The 27,995-nt window shown below is 42.2% G+C and overlaps 1 protein-coding gene across 4 annotated transcripts; it reads right to left on the bottom strand.

Moving 5' to 3' along the window:
• Window positions 1–60: 60 nt before the first annotated feature.
• On the bottom strand, window positions 61–27,995 carry st3gal2 (ST3 beta-galactoside alpha-2,3-sialyltransferase 2). 4 transcript variants are annotated; one of them, XM_056765960.1, is made up of 8 exons: window positions 27,730–27,995; window positions 9,604–11,335; window positions 7,287–7,480; window positions 5,415–5,594; window positions 4,206–4,251; window positions 3,950–4,069; window positions 3,611–3,797; window positions 61–3,494 (listed from the first exon to the last, which is right to left on the bottom strand). In XM_056765960.1, the coding sequence occupies exons 2-7, from the start codon at window positions 10,081–10,083 to the stop codon at window positions 3,624–3,626; spliced, it is 1,194 nt and encodes a 397-aa protein (XP_056621938.1). In that variant the 5' UTR covers window positions 10,084–11,335; window positions 27,730–27,995; the 3' UTR covers window positions 61–3,494; window positions 3,611–3,623. The 4 variants fall into 4 exon arrangements, with proteins under 4 accessions (XP_056621938.1, XP_056621936.1, XP_056621937.1 ...); XM_056765958.1 differs by having other exon boundaries at window positions 61–3,797; window positions 9,604–10,840; window positions 10,943–11,335; XM_056765959.1 differs by having other exon boundaries at window positions 61–3,797; window positions 9,604–10,837; window positions 10,943–11,335.

Genomic DNA, 27,995 nt, shown 5'->3' with positions numbered 1-27,995 from the left:
ACCGGTTAAGTGGCAATCTGGAAGTAAATTAAGTAATGGCAAGTATTTTTGTGCATTTCATAAAATATAATGGCTTTATTTATCATAAGCAAAAGTTATTCACTTGTATACAGTAGTCGAGACATCACACAAAGGGACAAACCTTTTAACAATTTATTTTTTGACAGTAGCATAAAGATTAAAAACAGTCGATAGTTACACAGAGACTGAGGTGAAAAGAAAGAGCACTGACTCAAGTCACAACCAACACTAATGAGAAGTTAATGAGCACAAACACAGTGGCACAGTGAGGATATGTACAGTCTGCATTAGACTAAAGGTTCTGTCACACAAAGAACACGATTCAAGATCAATAAAGTTGATAGAGGAATCAGTTCTACTATACTGAAAATATCCTATGTACTTACTTTGTACCCTTCACTGCCATTTTATTGGAGGTTCTGTCATTTCTTCCTCAATTTTTAGCGTTGTTAAATTTCAAAATCCTTAATTGTTTCTCTTAGTCAAAACAATTTCTATGTTCTATGACAGAAAATAAAGAGCAACAGAAAACAGTGACACATTTAGGTGTTTCTGGCATGGTAGTGTTCTTCTCATTCAATGCCACAACCTCACACTACATTCCTCTAACCCTGCAAGCATTAAGCCTACAGTCTGACAAAAATCGTTTCTCTATGATTCATGAAGACAGATAACTTGATGGTGAGAACACTGGAGAGAAAAGGGCAGTCTGTCGAAATATCGGTTTCAGAACAGCAAGTGGCACAGAATCCAGAAACCTCCCACCCAACTAGCATTATCTATGACTAACACTGCTAAGAGACATTCATTGAGAGCCTTTTCATACATAACGGTCTAAAGAACATCAGTATCCAATTTATTTCCTTTATGCAGATTTTAAGAGAAATACATAAATACCTACAACAAAAACACTATGAATGGGATAAAACTCTTTGGTGACAAACTGCACGTCTCAATTTTCCCAAAGGAATAATCTAGTGGTATGAGTGCAGCTATTCTATAAATTTGAGAAAACCCCCAATAGTAACCCCTCACAGATATAATAAAGCCACTGCAGGTGCTTTATCTAGTGTTTATCCACAAAAGACAATTACATGTTATTGGCAATGTATAAAAAACTGGAATACTATCCGCCACCTGTGCGATCATGTGGCACAGGTTTTACTAACGTCCTAAAACGATTTACTAATCCTCCAGGAGACTTCAGTAGCAACACCAAATGCAGGTAAGTAGCTTTAAAATAGAAGGGAGATGTTTCTTTTCAGGTGAGAGAGCTTTTCCCTCCCTGAATGTGAAGGCACAGCACTCGGCACAAAGTAAAACGGAGGACGGGGTAAGATGGTGGCGTGCAGAAGATGCTGTGAATGTTCCCAGAGCATGTGTGGGAGGAGAACATCTGGTGGGTGGACCTATTTTAGAGCTCAGATTTGTGTCGATAAATGCTCTGTAAAATGAAAAACGAAACACCAGCTTTAATGTAAGTTATGAGGTTAACTATGCTCCGGAGAGAGACTGCGTCCAAAAGCATGGACAAGGCACCCAAGCGTGTGTGTGTTTGAATTTACACACTGAAATAGCTGATATGTCTACATTTGGGAAAAAACCTGGACCTGAATGTGAAAACTAAGACTAGGCCGAAGCATAGAAGTCATGGTTTCTGCTTGCTCTTCGTATTGTCTGCAACATTTTTATAGGTAATAAATTATACAAGAGAATCCAAAACCTTGGAGTAGAAATGGGAATTTCCTTGATGCCTAAAAAGCAGTAAGACTAGAGTTCAAATACAACAGGAAAAGTGTATCCATGAATTTGTTCAAACATAGTTAACGTGATCACAACATCTGGCAGCTTATGTTTCACTTCCACATTCAATGCCTTTGGCATATGAACCCCATTTCATTCCCATCACTAGACCCATGGTTGCAGCACATTACATAGTTAAGTTTGTCTAAAGCGTGGACGTTGCATCTTTGGAACACTTACAGTACCACAGCTTTATTAATGTTGTTTTGAATGTTTTTAAGGGTATGCCACATATATTCACATTAGACAGCATCAGTAGTTTCAATGCACTTAAATTTCTCCTTTAGCAAACTTTGCTCCTCTTTAATAAGCCAATCGGTATGCAACTAATTCACAAAAAGTAAATAAACAAATACACATTGCTGTGAGCACAGTGATGCGGGGTCATGGCAAGCTGTCGAATGCTTTATAAACACTAGCATACCTTAAAAGAATACTAAAGCAAAAGGCTCGGTTTAACAGTAGGAATGCGTAAACGTTACACAACACATGCGCCTTGAACAGAATTTTACTGCTGTAGCCTATACTTATACATCATAGTGAAACAACCCAATAAGTCCAAACTTAATGAATCACGTGGTATGTCTAGGTCTGGTTTCACAGACGAGGTTTAGCCTAGGCCAGGCCTTAGCTAAATTTGAAAATTTAAGTCTCTTTTATACCAAAAAAACATAACTTATGTGTTTCGAGACAAAACAATGCGCTGACATACTATAAGATACACTCACCTAAAGGATTATTAGGAACACCATACTAATACTGTGTTTGACCCTCTTTCGCCTTCAGAACTGCCTTAATTCTACGTGGCATTGATTCAACAAGGTGCTGAAAGCATTCTTTAGAAATGTTGGCCCATATTGATAGGATAGCATCTTGCAGTTGATGGAGATTTGTGGGATGCATGAAGCTCCCGTTCCAACAGATCCCAAAGATGCTCTATTGGGTTGAGATCTGGTGACTGTGGGGGCCATTTTAGTACAGTGAACTCATTGTCATGTTCAAGAAACCAATTTGAAATGAGTCGAGCTTTGTGATATGGTTCATTATCCTGCTGGAAGTAGCCATCAGAGGATGGGTACATGGTGGTCATAAAGGGATGGACATGGTCAGAAACAATGCTCAGGTAGGCCGTGGCATTTAAACGATGCCCAATTTGCACTAAGGGGCCTGAAGTGTGCCAAGAAAACATCCCCCACACCATTACACCACCACCATAATTGCATTAATGAGAAATTGAACAGGTGTTCCTAATAATCCTTTAGGTGAGTGTATGTCAGGGTATGTTATTTTCAGTTTAGTCTGAGACCTGTCTTAAGCCTTGTCTTTGAAACCGGGCCCTACAGTCTTACGATACACTGCGGCATTGTTGCTTTAGCCCATCGACCTGGCCATAACATGAGGACAAGCCGGAGACAGGCGGAGCAAAAGCTGACTCACATTCAGACGCATTTTAATTCATTTAACAAAATGTCCTAAATATGAGTTATTTCCATTCCCAGCACATTGACCTAACATGCTCTAGTGGTAAGAAGATTTCGGCATCCCTCGCTACTAAACAAGTTCCTTTTCCTGGTTGAAGTAGGCCTGAAAGGAACAGCTGATAGCGTCTCCTCTCAAAACCACCACATTGCGGGGAAGTGCTGCCCAGAAACCCGTCCAATCAGGACACCCTAGAATGGTAATAAGATCATGAAACATTTCTTCTTGATCACTTTTAACAGGCACAAAAAGTGTGTCAAGTAGATAATGGGTGGTTTTGTTGATCTCTAGGTCAATTCGGTTGCACCTGGTGCACAGATTCACTTTCCAGGAAATACTGCGATCTTGCCAGCCTTGGCCAGCTTGTCGATGATCTGGGCTTCATAATCTGCATCGTGGACACCGGTTTTACGAAACTCTCCAGAATAGCGGTTCTGCTCCCAATAGTGGTGCCAATTTCCTCGGTTGTCTCCTCCGAAACCAAATACATTCACCTGTGAAGATAAACCCAGCAACAAATCACTGCTATGGACAAAACATGCAAAAGTGTGAATAGGCATTCTGTTTGTGACCATGTCATAATTTTAAGACCGCATTAAATTTAAATAACTGGAACACAGGAACGGAACAGTTTATTAGGTCATACCTCATCACACACATGTAGAGCGAAGAATAAAACGAGCATCCCGGTGGAAGGGTAGCGGCCATGGTGTCGTGTCCAGCGGTCATGGATGTATTTAAAGAAAGCTGGGTTGAAGATCTGAACCTAGTGGACATAACAAGAGGATTTAGAAACCAGATCTGATGCACATAGAGATTCATAACAGTGCACAAGAGAAACAATTGTTTGATTATTAAATACACAAATAATAGCATTTAGTGCTGTTTGATTAATTTATTACCTTATCTTTGTCAACACGGAGAAACTGCTTTACTGGAGCATACGTACTGAAGAAAAAGAGAGAGAGAGACAGAGAGCGAGAGATCAATCATTGACAGACTTCTAGCTTCTCTTTCATTAAAATCTCCAAGTTCTCCGCCTTTTAAGTGCTTTTCAGTGATGCTCAGAATATTGTTAATGTATTCTGATATGTTGACTGTTTGTGTGTTTTGAATAATGGATTTCTGGGTACAGAACACTGCAGTGTGCCCGCAGACAGAATATATGAATGTTGTATTGGCCACATACACGGCAGTTCTTAAAAACCACTGCTCTTAAAAAATGTGGTATAGATTGAATTGAATTTTCCTCATCCAAAATAAGGAAGAAATAAATGGACAATTTCCCTCCAACCGGTTAGTATTCCTTGATTAATTCCAGAGGTAATTTGTATGATTTTACAAAATTGACATTTTAATTAAAGTGAAAGACCACTCAGAAATGAAAATTCATTCATCATAGCCCACCATCTTGTCATTCCAAACCTGTATGGCTCTCTTTTTTCTGCATCACACAAAATTTAATATTTTGAAGGATGGTTTTAACTCCCCATTGTATGGACACAAAACAACTCAAAATATCTTCTTTTGTCTTCCAGGGAACATCATAAAGATTTCGAATGATGGGGGTGACGAAATCCCTGAAATTAATATAACAATTAATTTTGTAAAAGAAAATTGATTACTGCATTAGATTTCAATATTTTAATATCGGGTTAAATGCTCCATTTGACTTGAGCACACCACAAACAGTTTTCCTGTTAACATGACAACTGAAACATTGGCTTGAAAGCTTATTTTTTCCACTGAAAATAATTGATTCTACATAATTAGATTTCAAACAACCTTTAAAATATTGTGGCGTCTCTTATTTTCCAGGAGCAATGCTCATAAATAATGATGGAGGTACGTGTCCTGACTGAAATTAGTCTGTTTCTCCACTGTAATGTAGCGGTTTTTAAACAGCCAGCCCTGTTGTCGACAGGCTGCCATACATTACAGAAAAAACCACACATTTTAAACACAGCATCTAAATGTTCTTAATATCATTGTCAATCATGCAGTTATCACTCCCAAAACTTTGCTAGGTAAGACAAATTCATGTCATGAATGCATGCCTAAAAAAAAAAGCGTTCCTAACAAATTCATCTTTGCGTCTGTGTTACACTCACAAGCGGATCTGTCCGGTGGAGAGGGCGCTTGTGATCCACAATAAGTCAAGAGTTTTGAAGGGCACCAGCACAAAGCTGACGTTGGCCGCCAGGTTTTTGGCACTCTCTGGGTACATGAAGTGGTGTGTCGTTCGACTGCCTGCATCCTCTTCATAGCCGACCGTGGGAGCCAGGTTAATCCTGGAACAGTCAGACCCAAGTGAATTAGACCGTGAAAAACTCTCTCACTTCCAGCACACACTTTTTATTTGCTGAAACAAAAGCCTATTACCTTCCCCGTTTCATTATTTTCACCACAACAGAATACAGTAAACAGACATAGAAAGTAAATTAAAATCGACAGCAAATGCAGACGGCAAGTGTTTGACACAGATGTGATTTTCGGCGATATCAGGCTTCACCTCCAAAAATTGTCACCATTTACCCTAAAGTCATTCCAAACCTGTAAATACCATACTTGGAATACAATATATTTATAAAGCCGTACATGAGGATGTCTAAATTACAAAAATTTAAGACCGACTGAAAGAGACTATCATGAAGACAAGGAGACGCTGGAGATAAAAATCTGACACTATAACTGACAGGGTCGATCATCTACAGTACAGTATTGAGGAGAAATGCGTTTGGCTTAGATGGATGTCACAACATTCTTTTCAGAGCTAAATTTCACCCACTCATATTCTCTCAACAAAACGCTCTATTTAGAGGAACCCAGGTTGCATTTTTCACTTTCTCTCATAGTCAGAAAACCACCTCAAACCAGAGAGATGATGTTTATAGTGTTTGTGTGCATTCGTAGGGGTGTGATTCACAGAACCTCAAGCACAGATTCAGGCCGCAGGATTTAACAAAGCTTTATATATAATAGTCCTTGAGATTTTGAAGCACATATACATTTCTCTCTCAATCTCTTTTATTTTCTTAAGACTCAAATCTTCTCTCAAAGTCAGCAGTCTACGTATTAGAAAACTTTTTATTGACAGGACTGAACATTTATTTTACAAAATGTTATTCTTGAAATGCAGTGTTGAATACGCTACAAGAATGCAATATACCATTTTATAACGATCCTAAATGTTTCCAGCCTATGGAAATGTATCCCAATAAAAAACAGGGTTGACCAACACAGAAAGCTCAGGCTGGCTCCTAAATGATGGCAAAATGAGAGTCGACAGCAGTTAAACAAATAAATAAATAGACAAGATTCAGCTGCTGCAGGGCAGAAGATAGAGATGGATACGGGGGAGGACGGGGATTCATTGAAGATTTCACTGCAGAATCAATAAGGACTTCACTAAAATAGCACCTCAATTTATGCCTCAATCTCTGTCTGCCTATCCATCTCTCTGATTTCAACTAAACGTACACTATTCTTCCCTGTCTCCCCTGGCATATTTAACTGTTTTCTTTAGGCGCCCAATATGCACATTCTGTCCTTTTCCATGTTCATTCAACTGAAGAATGAAATTGCAAATGTCAATCCACCGAATCTGAGTGTGACCACTAGAAGAAAAGGTCACCGATTGATGTGGGGTAGTTTGAAAACAATATTTTTTTCTGAAATATCATTGATAAAAGATTATGAGATATTGATAAGATATTTAAACTTGAAAAAATTTTGTTAACAGAGTTTTTTTTACTTATCCCAACCGCAAAAGCATTATGAAAACCAACAAAATGCAAAAAAAAAATGCCAAGTGGAAAAATTAAAAACAAATACATTGATTCAAGACCCATTTTCTAGAAACATGTCTTAGTATCTATATTAGCTTCTCAAAAGTGATCCCTTATACACAAAAACAGAGTTGTTGCTTTAAAGACCAGTTGTTGCTTTTTTGCCGAGTTGTTGTTTTAATGAGCATCTCTTACCTCATGATGAAATTATGGTCATCAATTACTGAACCATAACTTGCCCCACGTAGGTTGCCCGAGTTTCCGACCACAGCACAGCGAAGACAGCGCGCAGGGTCCCACGAACCATAAGGGGAACGTCCTGGAATAACCTGGAACAGCCTCTGCAGAACTTGCTTAATATTATGGGGTTTGAACTGAGGCTGCAGCATCTGCAGAGGGCCCATAGGGGAAACGGGAAAAAGAGAAACGGAGATAAAAAAAACAAATGAACAGAAGGTTGGGCAGTTATCTTTCAACTTCAAACCATCCAAGCACCTGGCCGAGAACACATGCATATTTAAACAAACATCCAGACTGCCATTTAGCCACTAGAGCCATCTGCTAATGTGATGAAAGTAAAACATCACAAACACGTATGCACATAAGATTCTAATACTTAAGACCAAGACTTGTTTTTATATGGAAATCATTCCACTGCATTTTAATGACATCCCTGCATAACATGGCTTTCCTCCACCCTCATCTCTGTTTCTTTTCCCCAGTAGTTGGCAGCGTTCACCTGGACCTAATAATTCTTGGCATATGTTCTCCGGGTACAAATGCCAGTCACTGATTTTACTCTGTGCCTTTCCAAATCTAGCACAATGAGAATGACGAGGCGGGGGGTGCCATTGTGTTTTTCTCGAAAGCTGTGGTATTTAGATATGCATGTAAATAGAAGTGTGTCTTTCCATCGATTGACTTCCACTTTCACAACCACCATATTCAAAATCATTATTTTGTTCTTGTGTTTGCTCTTCCTCATTTATCAGTCATTTAACTCAGCCTGGCTGAGATCCGCAAATATACGATAATAACATCTGAGCTGTCTTTTCCCCCACACTATCCTTTCACGAGACAGAAAAGTATAGGCCTATGCAATCAATGTCCATTTTCAAAGAGGCGATGTATCAAGTATCGCTCTTAGCTTGGACACACAAAAGACAAAACAGAAGACCGCCAACCAAATTCATTTTTAGCACTTATTGCTCATTCTTATTTTTAGAGTTGGTTTTACAATACTTTTTGTGGTATTACACTTTATTAAATTCATTCTGCAACAGATATAAACGGGAGTGTTAAAACTTACAATTTGAACCTGAGGGACAATAGATGAAAAAACCTTAGACGTCGAAGGAGGGACCAATATTTTGCTTAGGCCAAAAACAAATAATATGCTTAGGCCATTTTCAGGCGTGTAGACCCTGTGCTTTGTTTCGAAACGGGGATTCAATTGCTACAATTAAATTGCTGGCATTTTCTTCTTCAAAGTTAGTTTAGTTATATAGCATTTTTAAAACAGCTTAACAAACAGAAGAGTAAAAATTAAGTTCAATCAATATAAAATAAACAATGAATTCACAACTAAAACAGAACCAATAATTAACACATTTTAGTTAAATCAAAAAATAGAAACAAAAGTCAAACGCAGAAACAAACATCAAGGAACATCATTTGGTTTGATTTGCTTAAATATGGCAACATTTGCAAACAAATGAAAATTGTCTGATAAAAGCAAATTGCTGTCTGATTGGTCAGAGTGCAACCGCTTATGATGCATGATTCTGCATGCACCTTTAAAATAAGTGGTTTTACCCTTATGAAACAAACATTTATGGGAATATACAATGCAATTTATCAAATAATACATTTCCAAATGTGACCCTGGATCACAAAACCAGTCTTAAATACGGAAACATTTTTAATAAAAGACAAAAATACATTGTATGGGTCAAAATTATCGCTTTTTCTTTTATGTCAAAAATTATTTGAATATTAAGTTTAGATCATGCTCCATGAAAATATTTAGTCAGTTTCCTACCTTAAATATATAAAAACTTTATTTTTGTGAGTGGATGGCCTACCACAGTGCCTCTGATCAACAACATCAAAGACAATTTTCTCAATATTTCGATTTTTTGGTAATAATTTGTAATAATGTAATAATTTCCCCGATCCTGCTCTGTAGATCTCACTCTGTTAATACAGTAAGGCAGCTCCCGGGCTCTGCTTCACAGAGGCAGAATTACAGACTTTTCAGCTGACACACTCATTTCAGTTTTTTTCTCAGACATTACTCATGTTCTCTTTCATAAAAATGCCCTCTTGGCTTGCTTTAACTTGGTGCATAAGCACTATTGCGGAGTGCTAACCTTTCTAATTTAAAGGAATAATTCCCCCTCCAAAAACAAAGTCTCCTTTATGCAGCAGGAACTTTTCACATTTAAATGAAGTACATTTCAACTACAGTTTGTGTAAAAAATGTAATTTGGACTGAAAACAGATCACTTACCACCCACCAGTAGTACACATCCGAAGGCAGCTGAATGTTGTCACGTGTCCAAACGGGAGATATGTCCGGGTCATAGTTCTCATCGAACCAATCGGAGACGCCAGGGTCGCCCACGCACCGAGCACAGGCACATGTCTTCTGTTGGGCTGTCTCCGCAGGGGCCGCCCGGTGGGAACCGGCATAGCTGGGCACTAGCTTTACCCTGCGTGACTCTTCCCATCCCGAAGGTTCCAGGTAAGACAGTCCGGCTCCTCTCAGTGAGAATGAGAAGAAAAGCGAGGTGAGGAAGAGAAGAGCCAGGGAGCCCAACACCACACAGACACGCAGGGAGCATCGCATGCCCCCCGAGCCTGTGGCTGTAGCCCCAGCTCCGACGGGTACCCAGGGTCTCAACTCCCCCGCCTTCTGAGTCCGTGCCCATGCTGCCCATCCCCAGCCGAAGCCCAAGCGTCCCTCTCGCTGTGGAGGCACAGACGGCATGCGCCTGCCCCACTGCCATGAACCGGCCCCTGCCACCGTGTCCAGCCTACACTGGAAACTATTCAGTGTACTGAGCAATATAGGGTTTTTAAGCAAAAAAATACGGACGACTCTTTCAAAATTGCACGTCTGAAAGCTCAGTGTTGATCACTCCGTCTGTCACCTGCTGTGGCTCTCCTCTTACTACGCTACAGAATCTCCTCCAGTTCTCTCTTTCCTGCCCTTGAAACTGTCAGCACAGTCACAGTTTAAACACAAACCAGTCTGTTGTCTCTAAAAATCTGTGTACTCGTAGGCGTCCCTGTGAAGTGCTCTATTCTCCCTGCGATGACAGCTGGAGAAATAGCCCCCTCTGTGGTTTTGACATCTCAGTGCTAGACCAGCGCGGCTGTCATCCATGTCTGTTCCATAACGGCCCAGTAGGAGTCGAGGTTTGTCTGAGTGCGACTCTGTAATGCTGTTTGTCTGCGTCTGTGCTTCGTCTACTCGAGATGAACCTCTGCGGTCACTGGAGGAAAAGGGTGTTGTTTCCTCAAAAACCTAAAGTGCACTGCACTTATAGACATTTTGGACTTTCATTTACATTCTCCAACATCTTTTCTTTAATGTTGTGTAATATATTTGCGTATCCTGTTGGAATCTGGACCACTGCTCATGCACCTTTGTCCACAACAGCGTTTTCAATGGAAGGTCATCACAAGAGAAAGATTGAGGAGCACATTCGTATGTCTGTTCTTGGAAAGGTGTCACAAAACTGCTGTAAAATGAAAAAAACTAAATAAAAATCTTGGAGGAAAATTCAGCAAAATAGATCATTTAAAAAAATGAGTTAAGCACAAAAGGATCAGGGCAATCTGACCTGCATTAAAATAAAGCCAAAAATGTCACTCCATTCCATTTGCTTCCAACGGCGCAACTGCACAACAATGTTGAGAGGGAGCGTGTGAGCCACCAAGTGTGTGCGGATCACAGTACTTGCCAATTTCCCTGAACACAGCTCTTAACCGAATTGGTGAGGTGTGGAACTCGGTTTTCCACAAGCCAATGTGTCCTGTCCTGCTGTTGTCTCGTAATCTCCAAATCTAAAATCTCTGGGAGGGTGCTGTTGGTCTACCTGTGTGAGCTTTATCTCTGCCTGCTTGCTGCCAAAGAAACCCCTTCAGTTCAAGTAGGTGTGGCACATCAGGATGAGAGTCATGATGAAATTCAGCTCCTGGTTTTTCTACACCTGCACGTATTGCTTCAGGGTGACCTTCCAAAAAAACAGGGAGACAGTTATGAATGACATACAGTGATGCAATTCGTTTATAATGTTATTAATGTCTTCAAATTTGAAGACAGGTGAAAGTTTCATATTTATAGAAAAGAAACCCGTCATTTTTCCATTTTATAACAAATTTGTGTTATATTAGATTATTTCAAATGATTTCATGCTTATCCAGGCAAAAAAATGAAAATTATTACGAATCTAGAATATTTCATAGCACTAGTCTTCCCATTTTCTCTTTCCATTTAACACAAATTGCAACAAGAATATTAAAGTCACCATGCAATCAAACAGGAAAATTCTACGTTTTTCACACAGTTTGCAGTTATTATTATAATTAATTTATCTGTGCACACCATTATATTTTTTCGTTAATTTGCACTTGTACTTTTTAATCAAAAACATTAAGCTCCCCCTATCGACAACAACTGTTCACCACATGACGTCAGCAACAAAAAAGAGGAAGGACTACACTGACTGTCCAATGGCCGTGCAATTTTAGCCCTCCCCAATTTACAACAAACCAATCAGATAAGGAAGGGAAAAATAAATCCCCGGCCAACATTTTTTTCTAATGTAGAAGCAATTTCACTCGAAAACACGTCATGATACGGAAAAGAAGTCAATCGCAACTTCAAATGTACAATCTACAATGCAAAACATACCACATTTAAACCCAGATTTGACCATTATAATACAAGTTTTTTTATATGCATTTGATTTCAAATGTATTATATAAACCGAGAAACATTTCAAAATATTTCTGTCACCATTAAATTAAAAGCCATCGTGTGACAAGTAATCCGCTTTTGATGAAAAGGTCTGACTTCATTTCTCCGATTATAAAAAACCCTGTCAAATCGCTAGCTTCCATATGCCTGCTGTGAAACAAACTATTCATTTTGTGATGAAAAGAATTCTCTCGGTTGTACATACTCAGCACCCCCTGAGGATGCAATGCGAATGGATGCATTTGAATTACACTTATAGCAACTGCTTGTTTTCAAATTGCATTTAATATTTGACATATTTAAAGTCCCGAGAAATGCAAGATCTCTTCTTCCTAAAACAAGACTTTTTTTCCCAATCTTTATCACCAACCTTGTCCACTGCTTCACATTTTCACACCATTTTCTCCATTTTTCTTTCAAGTTCTACTATCTTTGGCACTCTCTTGTGACCATCATTTTAAAGATTAAAAACTAAGTGTAATTATACATATATATATATATATATATATATATATATATATATATATATATATATATTCAATTTAGAATATATAACTATTATCCTAAGACGAAACATGCATTTTGTCATTTTTGCGTACGTGTGCATTCAACGGTTCTATCTTTTCTCTTATATTTAGAATCAATTTTAGTACGAAAGTTTTTGTGAACCATGATTTGTTCGTGAAAGCGTTCGTACGCAGGTTTCACACACAAATTTGTGCGTATGCATGCTTAGGGAATGAGACCCAATGAATCCAGACATGTTTGAAGAACTAACTAAAAAGTCAAGTCAAAACTGCATTCATTTAAAAATACATATTTGAAATACACTCCAATGCATTGGTTTGAAACCACTAATGTATCATCACGATCCCTAAGGGCAGCTTCAGAAGAGTATTTTATATGATGAGAACCAGAGCAAACAGGTGTCTCGCGCAGGATTTGCTTCTGTTGCAGATTGAATGAAGAGATTGTGATCGCATGCGTGGGTGAGATGAAATAATGTTCTCTTTCCTTTCCAGTTAGAAAAATAAACTCCAGATTTAATTTTCTCCGGCGGCAGCAACAGCAAAGCCTGTGTGTGCTTGTTTGAGAGCATTTCATCCATAAAGCCTGATAGATCTGGATAGAAACATACACTTGTTTCTTGTTTATTTCATTTTATTATTCTATTTCATTTATCCCATTTATTACAATATTCATCATATGTATTCATTCATTCGTTTATTATTCACTTCTATTCATATTATTTGTTCTTTTCCTGTTGTTTAACCTCGTTGGGAGTTGTATTGTGTCTTATGCTGATATGAATATCCGTTGGTCTCCATCTCAAGGTCCATAATAATGTCACGAGACAATGTTTTGATACTGTAATCTTGAATGGTTAAAAACACATATTGAATCTGTTTCTAGTCAGACGAAGTTTGACAGAGCTTGACTGAGCATCAACGCACAACTGAGATTATTCAATAAATCATATCTTTCTCAATTTAACATTATTTTGTCTCCTGCCTGGTGTTCTTCCCTTCAGCTCTATATCTCCCTGGTGGTTGGGTTAAAGGATTGACTCACAACGGAGTTGATATATCCAGGTTTAATTTGTTCCTGACGGAGAGCGATCTAGTGAAACTGGACTCAAAGTTTAGATCTATAAGATCTACAAGCCATATCTCATAGTTGGATTTATCAAGCCGCTACTTCAAGGTCCTGTCGGGGAAAGCGAAATGAGAAAGACGCCGCGAGCATATTTGGGAGAACGGACGGCGGTACTTATCTTGAGGATCTGATGGGCGTGAACGCGCTCAAGTGACCCTTTTTATGTGCGGTCATGCGCAAACTTTTTTTGGCATATCTGGTTGAATAACCGAACAGAGCGTGAGGTGGGCTATTCAACCGCACCTGCTTTGACCAAAATATATACATTATTTTTTAATAATGCGTATATATATATATAAATTTATGTGACAATGATTCTGTTCTGTCCCATTTCTAAAAAACATTGTTAAAGAAATAAATTACATTTTCTACACAATCATTAAATCCACTCAAAGCCTTTTCATTTATTAGAAAAAAATCAGCACAGCAGACCAACAACATCCAGCAGGCAGCTGGGACATAACAATCATTATTTTCTTCCGGTCAACAAATCTAATGTACAGACACACAAGCAATGCTCGCATCCTCACACTAGTATTCTTCACACATTTACTTACACATGCATATGTATTTTATTATTCAAAATCAAAACAAAAACACACCCATTTTTCTCCAGCCTCTTATATCACACATAAAACATCCACTGACCTTAGCTACTCTTTTTTTCTCACTCTTTCTTTTGTTCATACGCTTTATGTGGGTCTTGACCAAGGTGCCTGCTCAGCACTGTTGAGCTAAACACTGTAGAGTGGGTGTCTGTGTTGCCTTGGCAACGAAACCTCACAGCTGGCTGCAATGGAAATGTAATTGAAAGAGAAGAGCAGACATTCACATACTGGGTGGGCCTGCGTTCTCTTCGACTCACTGCTGGTCAGATTGCTTCTACATATTCAACAGTTGATGGGATTTGATGCTGTCTGTCTGTCGTCCCATACGTACGACTTGAACCAAAGAGGGGAAATGATGTTTGCAGTGACTTTAGGGTTAACTCTGTAGATGGACTGAGGCATCTACACTCTCCCCCGGCCGAGGATTAATCTTATCATAAAATAGTCATTTTCAACGGCTTGGCTCAAAGGCTTAATCTAATTTCATGTTTAATGGATTAAACCCCTTTAAAGCTGGACACATAATTGCTAGTTAGGCCTCTCTGAGGGAAAATGTATGATTGTCATGGTAGGTTTTTGAATTTATGATCGAGCTATTTTAAAACATTTCATTCTGAGGTGGTTTCATCGAAATGTGCTTTTGACATTTTCACTGCAAAACAAATTCCAATGACAAAAAGTTTTTGTTCAAAGGCTCTTTTTTTCAATCAAAATTCTAAAGCTCTATAAATCCAATGGGTCCTGCACATTCACATTCGCCCCCTCATTTTCAGCTCAAGTGAATGTATGAATACAACCTCCTATAAAAAACTTGTTTAAACTGTCACGTCTTTCACTCAAAGAACCAACTTTTTTTTCGCCTCAGGCGTCAAGTGAGCCAAATCCAATAAAAAGGGCCACATATCACAAAGACGTTCTTTAGAGATGTCATGATGTGAAAAGCATTTTGTTGAGAAAAACATTGGCGGTGTTTGCAATACTAATCTTTATACATAGGATTGATTGTAAAATGAAATGCATCATGAATTCAATCATGAATTCCAATAAAATGTAATATATTGTAACTTGGGGAGCGTTGCAAATACCAACAACAATGGCAAAAGAAACATTGCTCTCTAACTTCGGAATCAAAATCACAAAAATGGTCCAGATCTCTGCCTACCTACAAAACTGAAAAAATCTAAAGATGTCTAAATCTCCAATCACATTTATGTCTCAGATTACTTTTGTTTACCATTTTATCTTTATTTTCCTCTCTGGCTTTGTTGTTTTATAACCCTCTCAAGGACAGATGTAACTCTCTGCACCTAAAATGAAAGTAGATGTGACCTCAGGTCAAGTGCTATTTTGACTCATCCAAACAAGTTTCTGCCTGACTAACTTTATGTCACAATTGTATATACAAACTAGTTAAAAAAGAAGATCTTGGGTTTCTTCCCCTATACCAAATTCATTTATATTTATTCATTTGGCAGACACTTATTGTCATGACTCTCAAGGTGAGACATGGCGTGAGAACCCAAGTGCAGGCAGACACAGACGGTATAGATGGTGTAAAACGAGGATATTTATTAACAAATAAACACTAAACAAGACAGGCAAAACAAAACCCCACGTGGGGGGAAAACAAGACAGGGATATATATAATTTTAACAAGAAACACTGACTTACTAAACTATAAACAAACACTGGTAACAAACACTAAACTAACACTTACTAGACAAGGAGACAGGAACAAGTAAAGACAGGGGCGTGAAGCACACAGCAGACAGACTCACAGGTACTGCATACAATGCACGAGCAACGAGACAAAGAAACATGAGGACTCTTTATAGGGGAAACAGACAAAGGATAGTTAACGAGAAACAGGTGCTGGGGATTAGCACTAAGGAGAGGCTGACAAGGAACGAGATGTAGGGAACAATGACGAGACACGAGAAAGATCACTCAATCCCACACAAAACCATAGGTTATGCCATGACTCCACTCAAACAACAAGAATAAACATGACATGATAGTGGAATCATGACATAAGCCCCCCCTTTAATGAGCACCTCCAGGTGTTCATCAAGGGGTAACTAACGAGACAAGACTGACTGGGAAACAGACAAAAACCAGACAGACAAGGTGAACATGACAAGGGGCATACAAGATATGATAACAAAAGGGTTGGGGTGAGATAACAAAAATAACAGACATGGGAGGGGGGGCGGGGGCAAACAAGAAAACGTGGGAAGTCCAGAAGGGGTAGCCGGGCTTGACGGCGGCTGGGCAGCCGGGCTTGACGGCGGCTGGGCAGCCGGGCTTGACGGCGGCTGGGCAGCCGGGCTTGACGGCGGCTGGGCAGCCGGGCTTGACGGCGGCTGGGCAGCCGGGCTTGACGGCGGCTGGGCAGCCGGGCTTGACGGCGGCTGGGCAGCCGGGCTTGACGGCGGCTGGGCAGCCGGGCTTGACGGCGGCTGGGCAGCCGGGCTTGACGGCGGCTGGGCAGCCGGGCTTGACGGCGGCTGGGCAGCCGGGCTTGACGGCGGCTGGGCAGCCGGGCTTGACGGCGGCTGGGCAGCCGGGCTTGACGGCGGCTGGGCAGCCGGGCTTGACGGCGGCTGGGCAGCCGGGCTTGACGGCGGCTGGGCAGCCGGGCTTGACGGCGGCTGGGCAGCCGGGCTTGACGGCGGCTGGGCAGCCGGGCTTGACGGCGGCTGGGCAGCCGGGCTTGACGGCGGCTGGGCAGCCGGGCTTGACGGCGGCTGGGCAGCCGGGCTTGACGGCGGCTGGGCAGCCGGGCTTGACGGCGGCTGGGCAGCCGGGCTTGACGGCGGCTGGGCAGCCGGGCTTGACGGCGGCTGGGCAGCCGGGCTTGACGGCGGCTGGGCAGCCGGGCTTGACGGCGGCTGGGCAGCCGGGCTTGACGGCGGCTGGGCAGCCGGGCTTGACGGCGGCTGGGCAGCCGGGCTTGACGGCGGCTGGGCAGCCGGGCTTGACGGCGGCTGGGCAGCCGGGCTTGACGGCGGCTGGGCAGCCGGGCTTGACGGCGGCTGGGCAGCCGGGCTTGACGGCGGCTGGGCAGCCGGGCTTGACGGCGGCTGGGCAGCCGGGCTTGACGGCGGCTGGGCAGCCGGGCTTGACGGCGGCTGGGCAGCCGGGCTTGACGGCGGCTGGGCAGCCGGGCTTGACGGCGGCTGGGCAGCCGGGCTTGACGGCGGCTGGGCAGCCGGGCTTGACGGCGGCTGGGCAGCCGGGCTTGACGGCGGCTGGGCAGCCGGGCTTGACGGCGGCTGGGCAGCCGGGCTTGACGGCGGCTGGGCAGCCGGGCTTGACGGCGGCTGGGCAGCCGGGCTTGACGGCGGCTGGGCAGCCGGGCTTGACGGCGGCTGGGCAGCCGGGCTTGACGGCGGCTGGGCAGCCGGGCTTGACGGCGGCTGGGCAGCCGGGCTTGACGGCGGCTGGGCAGCCGGGCTTGACGGCGGCTGGGCAGCCGGGCTTGACGGCGGCTGGGCAGCCGGGCTTGACGGCGGCTGGGCAGCCGGGCTTGACGGCGGCTGGGCAGCCGGGCTTGACGGCGGCTGGGCAGCCGGGCTTGACGGCGGCTGGGCAGCCGGGCTTGACGGCGGCTGGGCAGCCGGGCTTGACGGCGGCTGGGCAGCCGGGCTTGACGGCGGCTGGGCAGCCGGGCTTGACGGCGGCTGGGCAGCCGGGCTTGACGGCGGCTGGGCAGCCGGGCTTGACGGCGGCTGGGCAGCCGGGCTTGACGGCGGCTGGGCAGCCGGGCTTGACGGCGGCTGGGCAGCCGGGCTTGACGGCGGCTGGGCAGCCGGGCTTGACGGCGGCTGGGCAGCCGGGCTTGACGGCGGCTGGGCAGCCGGGCTTGACGGCGGCTGGGCAGCCGGGCTTGACGGCGGCTGGGCAGCCGGGCTTGACGGCGGCTGGGCAGCCGGGCTTGACGGCGGCTGGGCAGCCGGGCTTGACGGCGGCTGGGCAGCCGGGCTTGACGGCGGCTGGGCAGCCGGGCTTGACGGCGGCTGGGCAGCCGGGCTTGACGGCGGCTGGGCAGCCGGGCTTGACGGCGGCTGGGCAGCCGGGCTTGACGGCGGCTGGGCAGCCGGGCTTGACGGCGGCTGGGCAGCCGGGCTTGACGGCGGCTGGGCAGCCGGGCTTGACGGCGGCTGGGCAGCCGGGCTTGACGGCGGCTGGGCAGCCGGGCTTGACGGCGGCTGGGCAGCCGGGCTTGACGGCGGCTGGGCAGCCGGGCTTGACGGCGGCTGGGCAGCGCTCTCTGACGGCGGCTGGGCAGCGCTCTCTGACGGCGGCTGGGCAGCGCTCTCTGACGGCGGCTGGGCAGCGCTCTCTGACGGCGGCTGGGCAGCGCTCTCTGACGGCGGCTGGGCAGCGCTCTCTGACGGCGGCTGGGCAGCGCTCTCTGACGGCGGCTGGGCAGCGCTCTCTGACGGCGGCTGGGCAGCGCTCTCTGACGGCGGCTGGGCAGCGCTCTCTGACGGCGGCTGGGCAGCGCTCTCTGACGGCGGCTGGGCAGCGCTCTCTGACGGCGGCTGGGCAGCGCTCTCTGACGGCGGCTGGGCAGCGCTCTCTGACGGCGGCTGGGCAGCGCTCTCTGACGGCGGCTGGGCAGCGCTCTCCGGCGGCTGCTGGGCCGGGCTCGGTGCCGGACGGACCGTCACCTTCCCACAGCGCCCCCCCAAAAAATATTTGGGGTTTGACACCACCGGACTCGGGACCACAGGACTCGGGGAACCCGGAACTGTTGCCGGTTGCTGAACTGGGCGACAGGACAGCAATTTCGGCCTGGGACGTCCTCCACGTGGCCTTCTCCTCCCACTACGGTCAGTCTGGCCCACGGCTGACTCAGCCGGGCCAGTGGGGAACCGAGGGAGTACCGGGAAGGAGGACTCCCGCGACGTCGTCCTCGAGTCTCTAGCCACCCACTCATCTTGGACTCCACCAGAAGGGCTGGCGACCGTGGAGCTCGAGCCAGAGGGTACTGACTCCCCAAGGGCAGCGGCGGCCAGGACGATACCCCCCGCAGCGCTCGACCGTGGGGTGAAAGTCCCATGTGGAACCTCACCCCCGGGATCGCTACGGTTGGCCACGTACCTGACCATGTCCGCAAACCCCAAGGGAGCCAGCAGCCTCTTCTCTGACGGTGTGAGGCGCCGGGTGAGGCAGCAGTTGAAGATCGTCTTCAACTCCGCCTCACCAAACTCGGTCACCTCCGCCACCGCCGAGAATGCCCTGGCGAACTCCTGGTCACCATAATTCCCCTGGCGGAATCCAAGCATCAAGTGGGCCTGGCGAGACCGCAAGGACAACGTCGTACCGTCCATGCTGCCTACTGGGTTCTGTTGTGGCTCGTGCATTCTGTCATGACTCTCAAGGTGAGACATGGCGTGAGAACCCAAGTGCAGGCAGACACAGACGGTATAGATGGTGTAAAACGAGGATATTTATTAACAAATAAACACTAAACAAGACAGGCAAAACAAAACCCCACGTGGGGGGAAAACAAGACAGGGATATATATAATTTTAACAAGAAACACTGACTTACTAAACTATAAACAAACACTGGTAACAAACACTAAACTAACACTTACTAGACAAGGAGACAGGAACAAGTAAAGACGGGGGCGTGAAGCAAACAGCAGACAGACTCACAGGTACTGCATACAATGCACGAGCAACGAGACAAAGAAACATGAGGACTCTTTATAGGGGAAACAGACAAAGGATAGTTAACGAGAAACAGGTGCTGGGGATTAGCACTAAGGAGAGGCTGACAAGGAACGAGATGTAGGGAACAATGACGAGACACGAGAAAGATCACTCAATCCCACACAAAACCATAGGTTATGCCATGACTCCACTCAAACAACAAGAATAAACATGACATGATAGTGGAATCATGACACTTATATCTAAAGCCACTAACAAGTAGGAGAGCATATAAACATTTTGTCAACAAGCTAAACAGTACCGTTAGTTAGGTTCATCATATTTACAGTTAGTTAAATTCATCATAAACAAACAAACACACTTTGAGCCTCATTCTTGACTGGAGACACCAAGTGTCCTTTTTGCTTCGAGAATGGATTGCATATCCTTACTAATTGGGACATTGCCTGGAGGAAGCAGTGTACATCTCAGCTATCTGTGCCAATGAATTCAGTTTGTGCCCACAGGCAGCGAGTTATTACGTTGAGTCATATTTTCCTCGAGCAACTGTTGACTCTTCATCATGACTTGCTTGACCGAGTAGACTGTCCACAGGGGAACCCACCAGTCAGGTCCAGGCCAAAGAAGTTGATTAGATACTAACTACAGTACTAATAAAAGTGCTTGACGGAAAACAGTCTCTGAAGAAGCTGATATGTCATACATTTAAAACATGTTGTGGTATACTATTGTACTTTGAGCTGAAGCACACCTCCAGTGGACTGTCCAGAAAACAAATCTTAGTCCTGCATAAAAAGCCTCACAAGAAATTTGTGTTTGCACTCTGGGAATTCTTAACAGCTGCTGCTGCGCAAGAATCTGACTCAGCAAGACATCACTTCTTAAAGCTGTAAAACTCTGCATTTGTAGCTATTCAGGGACTTCGACATTTCGATTAAGACAGATCAAGTGAGTGACTCACCACAAACCAGCACTCTAAAATAATTTCCCAAAAAAATCAAAGAGACTGTATATGTTTAGGTATATTTTTCAGGACCAGAACTACACTGTGGCGGTTTACTGTTTTACATCACTTATGAAACATTACCTAACAAGGCAAGCGATTACACAACAATCTGCTAATACTATAAGATTAAATCAGAACAAAATACATCCAACATGTATTAAACGTCCAATCAATGTGTAATTTTTGGGGGGGATCTATTGACAGAAATGCAATATAAAAAATATATGTCTTTGAATGTGTAAAGACCTTACATAATGAAGCACTGAGTTTTTGTTACCTTAGAATGAGCTATTTCTATCTACGAACGCCGCGGGTCCCCTTACATTGAATTCGCCATGTTGTTTCTACAAATTCCCTAAATGGATAAACTGCTCTAATACGTAAGTTTATTTCCTTCAGCAAAGAAGCAAAAATGTGACAACAACTTAGTTCTGTGTCAGCCACCATAATTCTTTCAAAGGGAGGGGTGGAGTGAGCTGTTGGGTACAATTTGCAACCTCACCGCTATGTTTCATCCAATGGACCTTTAAAGCAAGTTGTATTATATATGCAGTTTATCTTGTTCTATCTATCTTGTTATTGAAAAACAAAACATCTTGAATTTTAAAGCATTCCTGGGGCTCAGTGGTTAACAACGCCAAAGTCATGGTTCGATCCCGGGGGATTGCACATATTCAGAAACTAAATGTATATAGTACAATGCAATGTGAGTCGACTTCTGCCAAGTGCATAAATGTAAATGTAAAACCTGCATAGATACAGCTTGTGGTTAGTCTGCCCTCTCCAAATCTGTGCTCTTGTTCTATCTATCTTGTTATTGAAACATCTTCCATTTTAAAAGCCCACATATATACAGGTTAAAGTCATTCTGCCCTCATTTACCCTCTCCCAATCTGTGCTTTTCTCTGACCTTGTCTTTGTTGCACAGGGTTGATGTCTGGCTATGGGATTCATTTTCCGCCAAAAGTATTGCGTGCATATTTAAAAAAACAATAAGCATAAATCAAAAATAAAAACCGCACCTCAGAACTAACACACAACTCGCAGCACTTACTTGGAGATAGATAACCGTCAGCTGCACATCCCGGACAATCACAGGTAATTGAACATAATGAAATCATTACTGAGTGTCAGATTCACGTCTTATGTTTGATATGATTCTCTGCCAGCTCTATTAAGTATTTTGTTGTCCGATGAGACCATATAGTCTGTTAAATTAAAGGGGTGATTCGGCTGAAATACATGTTTCTCTTTGTCTTTGGTATGTTATAAATTGTCCATTCATGTATTAGACACAAAGACCGCCCAAATCTAAATGCAAGTAATGTGGGCTTACCTGTCAGTACATATGCTTTTGAACCTGATGTTAAAGATATGGTAAGAGGCGTTACATTTCCGTGCATTTCCTTGTGTCCGGGTTTAGTCATTCGTGATATAGTTAACAGTTAATCCATTAAATTATTTAAGATTATTGGCTTTGTATTTAGAAAAAAGGCTGAATTGGTGTGAATGTGTGTTGTTGCCAGCTCATGTGAATGATTATGCCATGTGTATCTTAACTCATTAATACGAGCACATCATGTAGCGTCTTTTCTCATGATTTCTCACACTTTTTTGGGTGAAGGTAGTTGATTACTGTTTCGAAATTTAGGCTGGTAACCATCTATTAGTAATACAAGTAATCTAGGATAACTGTGCCATTTCAATACTAAATGTTATTGCAAACTTTCATGAATAGACCCATTTTAATTAACATGGCAGTCTTATGCTAAAATTGTTTACAAGAATTGTAACACTTTAACACATTCAAAAGATATTGGTTAGAATAGTTTTGCTCTGTATAGTTCAAGTCACTACATAAGCTACTTTTAAATATTTCCATCAAGAAACGTACAGGTCTGCTTTGCATTGTATACTAACTCAACTAACTCAATTGCTAACTCAACTTTTTTCCAAGATATGACTTTCCTCATCAGGACATCAACAAATAGCTTATTCAAGTGCATGGCCATCAATTTAAGATGGTCAAAAAACACATTTTAGCTTTTGCGGGAAGTGCATCAGTGAATTTCATCCAAAGTGAATCTATACATTGAAATCAGATCAATGTTGTTGTGTCATGACCATGACATGGGCATGTCCATTCAAACAGTTTCAGAAAGCGAACAAATAAAGTTGAAAAATTTGATTAGATATATGTGGATAACTTTAATGGCCAAATGTGCATTTTTCTTATACAGTTTGCTATTTTTTACTCCTATAAGTTGCAGCAGAAGTCGAAACTGGGTTGTATCACCTCACTCTCTTCAGGACTTTATCTTTGCATTATATTATTTATGCTCCATTTTGGACCTTTACTTTCGATTTAAGATAGATATCATCGCTGTCAGGTGGATATCTCGCACATAAAATTTACCATTATTATTATTGGTCACTCTTTGTCTCCCACTACTGTAAGGTTTTGACATTGTTATTTAAATAAAACCTTTTGAAAGTGACTGGTTTTATTTTATTTTCAGGCAAAAGGTGTTAATTCATAAATTACTCAGTAAATCAATTATTTATTGGACAATGCAGTATGCAAAAAATAAAGAATACAGCTTCTATTTGCTAAACATAATCGCCTTTTACAATGGTGTTAAATGACACAAAAAATAACACAAATGACACTGCTGCAAGTAATTTTTTCGACAGGCTACAGCACAAAATTGAACACCAAGTAAATATCTCTAAATTGTGAGATTTGCTTAATGGTTATACTGTGCTGAGCTGTTTCATGACAGTACACACTCCATCCACATGAGGGACTGTTACTCCAGTCTTTTATTCCTCCAATGAGTCATTAATGTGCTCTCCTGCTCCAAAAGGTCCTGAAATAAAATAAATATGCAAGTATGCATTGTTCTGTGCGTTTTTTAATCAACACCTGGTTTCAATGCTGATTGAGGTAAGATTTGCTTAACTAAATGTCCATTAATTTTTAACCTTTTTCTATAAAGACAAACCATTTTAAATGTTTAAACCGTTTCCTATGTATACAAGAGTGTAATCTCATGCTGTTTGATGTAAATCCTTGCACCCAAGCAAAGTTCACAAAACACGTCTGTTCCCCAGTAACAATATGTTCAATTAGCACTTTATAGCAAAAAAATATAATTAAAAACTTAATAGAGTAAACGTAAACTTCAGCACAGGACACATGTATGTTAACTTTACGGACTATATGGTTATATCACTTAATAGACCTTGCAGAGAATACTCATAACAGCCATAAGTGTATCTGACACTCAGTAACTATTTAATTATGTTTAATAACCTGTGGTTGTCAGGGATTTGCAGCTGACGGTTATCCACCTCCAAGTGAATGCAGCCAGTCGTGTTTGGAGTGACGTCAACACCCTCTTCAACTGATTGGCTAGAGGAGGAGTTGTCAATCTAGAACTAATGGACAAATGGTGATGCTAAACCCCGCCCTGATTACCATGAAACTCGAACTGCAGCATTTGGAAAAGCAAGTGAGGGGAAAATTTATGTATGCATAGAAAAATGAAAATATAAGCAGAAAAAAATGAGTAAAACAACCACAGAAAACACTATTTTGTGTGTGATTTGAACAACTTTGTCTTAATGTAGTAATTTTGTGCAATATAATTTAAAATGTGTTTAAAGTTCTGACTCTTTTTTACTTTTGGCAGGAAATGTATCCCGCACCTAACATCTCAATGTTTCTCTGTAGCACATTAATTGATTATCGATGCATCTGAGCCTGTATTATCTCATCTCTCTGTCTACCTCTGTCCCTCTCTCTCATTCTGTCTGTACAGAATCACTTTATAATGCCAGTTGGCAGAAAGATGCTCTTTCAGCCATTCTGTAATTCTTTCTTTGCCCTCTATTTTTCCGTACAGTTCTTTTTTAAAGACATTCTATGTGTGACATGGTATTTCTTATCTGCCCAAAACTGTCTCTCTCTCCTGCTCATCCAGCAGAAATCCTCTCAGACCACCTAGACTGGGGCCAGATGCCAAGGCCTGTTGCAGATCCCATCGATCGACAGGAAAACCAGGGGCAACGCTGGCTCCAAACCATCACAGCCCTCTGCGCTGGCACAGTTAACCCTTACCTCTCTACCACACAGAGTGCAGACAAATCCATTAAATTACAGAGGATGTTATGAAAGCATCTCTTTATTCCTTTCCTAAATCTGTCATTTTCAAGATCAAAATAGGTCCTAGAGCTATTTCATTAACATTTAATTTGGATTAACATACGATTAGTAAATGAGGTAGGCTATGGTTTCGAGGACTCTTTCAATGTCAAATACAATTTAATAGCATTGGCTTGCGAGGGAGGTGTGGCGTCCATTTACTCTCTTGGCTAAAATCACAAAATATATTTCTGGTGATGACAGAACTGGTTAAACAGACAATTACAATTCCAAAGATCTGATGTGAATCTGAAGAGCTCTTTTCCAAAACGCATTAAGTGCCAAATTTAAAAAAAATGAGTTTGTCATGCCATTTTGCTGTGTACGCAACCTATTCACTGCTCCATCAATATTTCATGCCAAATCGCTATATTTCCTTGTTTAAAATGTACTGCAAGATGCAGTTTCTTTCCAAAACGCTATAAATCCCGAACCTGTTTTTAGCCTAAATGCGATATGTCCTCTCAACCAATCAGAATTCACTCGTTAGTGGTATTTGTATGTGTTATTTCTAAATTATTTGTTGTAAGTGGTGCAAAATATTGAAACATGAAATTGAAAGTGTTTATTTTATTTTACTATTTAGTTTGTTACTATTTATTTTATTTGGCTGTTATTTATTTCATGCATTTGCATTTACTTTATTTATATTAATTTATAGTATGAGTCCCTGATGTCATATGTTTCATGTTCTCTTGTTTATTTGTTTTTTAAAAAGAAATAAACCAAAAGAAATTGAAAAATTGATGGATTTGTAGCGTTTTGAAAAAAAAAAAAATTATAATCAGAAAATTGTTGTTTCATTTAAAAATCATTGTTTAACATGTTCAGACTGAGCCATTTTAACAGGATAAATTGAATATTAACAAAATGTATGGGTCTAGGTAAAAAAAAAAAATCATGAAAACTATTAAAATGGATTTATAGCGTTTTGGAAAAGAGCTCTTCATCTATTCCTATTCTTCTGTATAATTCATGTAGTATCTCTTGAAAAGTGTAAGTGATAGGAATGGATTGCAGGTAACAGTGCTGCTGTAGCACTGTGAAATAACCAACGAGACCATGACAGAAAAAGGTTTCCCATACTGTAACCTATTTAAGTGCTCACATATGTGACTCCTTGACAGCATGCTCTGTTTGTATTGAGTGTTAACCTAGTTAATACTACGCCGTCAGGACTTTTGCCGGCTTCTGTTATTCCCAGATGCAACCTCACCCTAGTTACAGAATATGATGTACATCTGTCAGTGTCAAATAAATAAAACGGCGAAACAAGAACAGTTTTTCAATAAACAAGGTGCTCTTCTGAACACTCTTTTATGCCTTGACATAGACTGTAATTTCCACATAGGGACATGCTTGTTTATGCAACGCATCCAGTGATGAAAATATTCAATTTGATAATTTATTTATTACATGGTTTCACCAATGACTCACTGTGAATAATGTTGCAGCTGGTACAAGAAATAGATGGTCCTCTACTATGCCTTTGGAAACGTTAAACTGGATGCGCACAGGTTTTAATACAGAAGTCAACCGGAGCCTGGCCATTTGTTTTGTGGGCTGACATCCACAGCAAGCTGCAAAAACATTCGTTTTGACTGCAGGTGTCCATTCTGCATGTTGTTTATTCTAATAAATACTGAGCTGATGAAAGCAATTCAACCCCAATATTATATTACTGAAAGGCTGTAAACAACTAGTCAAAGGCTAATTGAACGTCAGATACAATAAGAAATTAAAATGTGTGAGTTATTTATCTCTTTGTCTTTGTGGTGGCTCAACGAAAAAAAATAGTGTTGTCAAGAAAGTCACATGTACATTCATAACCTCAGAAAATTACAGTTTCACTCAGCTTGATCAAACCAACATACCGAATATCAGTAATGCTATACAAATGTTTTCAATGTTTGACCTGAATGAAACACATTAAAGATTTCTGTAAATGAGTAATGCTTGTCGACTAAAAATCTATAAACTCTTGATCTGTCGTGGCGTTTTACTTTTTCATCTTCCTAGTCTTTCAACTTCAGAGTTTTGACTGAATAAAGAAAATTCAAAGACTTTGAAAGAAATTGGTTATGTTACTCCAACCCTGAGAAAATCCTTTACTACCCTGTAACCAAGCAACGCTGGCAGATCGGTAAGGGTGGGTTCAGAGTGGAATGAGACCCTCACATAAATGAGATGAGCTTGGACACAAAGGGGCAAGCCACGGGTCCCTCTTGAGTGCCTCTATGCATGATGTGGGTCAGATGCTACAGATCTGGAACTAACTTATCTGCTTAAACAAGTGTGGAGTAAGACATTGCATGGCTTAAATATCACGTAAGCATTGACCACAACAGGTTGTAACATAATGCATAAAAATGACATCATTGCATGATCTTAACTATGAGATGCCCCCTGAGAAGCATGAGCCTTTGTCTTATTCCGATTTTAAAACTAGGACAGTGCAACTTTTAAAGATGACAAGCGCCTCACCTTCTTGCTGTAATGTAAATCTCTGCAGAAAGATGTAGAGCTTGCACTAAACGAAGAGTATTCAGCTATTATATGGTTATTCACATGAATTCTCGGTGGTCGTTTGCAGCGTCCCGATAGTGCCCTGATGCAGATGTGCAGTCGGGTTATGGATTACTGTCCGTTATATTGCGTATCTAAGCCCTTGAATAACGTGCAACAACGAATTTTTCACAATGCTGCATGTACTCCCTGTGTGTACAGAATACCGTGCTGAATCTCGAGAG

Source organism: Triplophysa dalaica, chromosome 14 (assembly GCF_015846415.1).
Source record: "Triplophysa dalaica isolate WHDGS20190420 chromosome 14, ASM1584641v1, whole genome shotgun sequence".
In the NCBI taxonomy this organism is placed as follows: domain Eukaryota; kingdom Metazoa; phylum Chordata; class Actinopteri; order Cypriniformes; family Nemacheilidae; genus Triplophysa; species Triplophysa dalaica.
The sequence above is the reverse complement of the archived record's forward strand: the minus strand, read 5'-3'. Positions and strand labels throughout refer to the sequence as shown.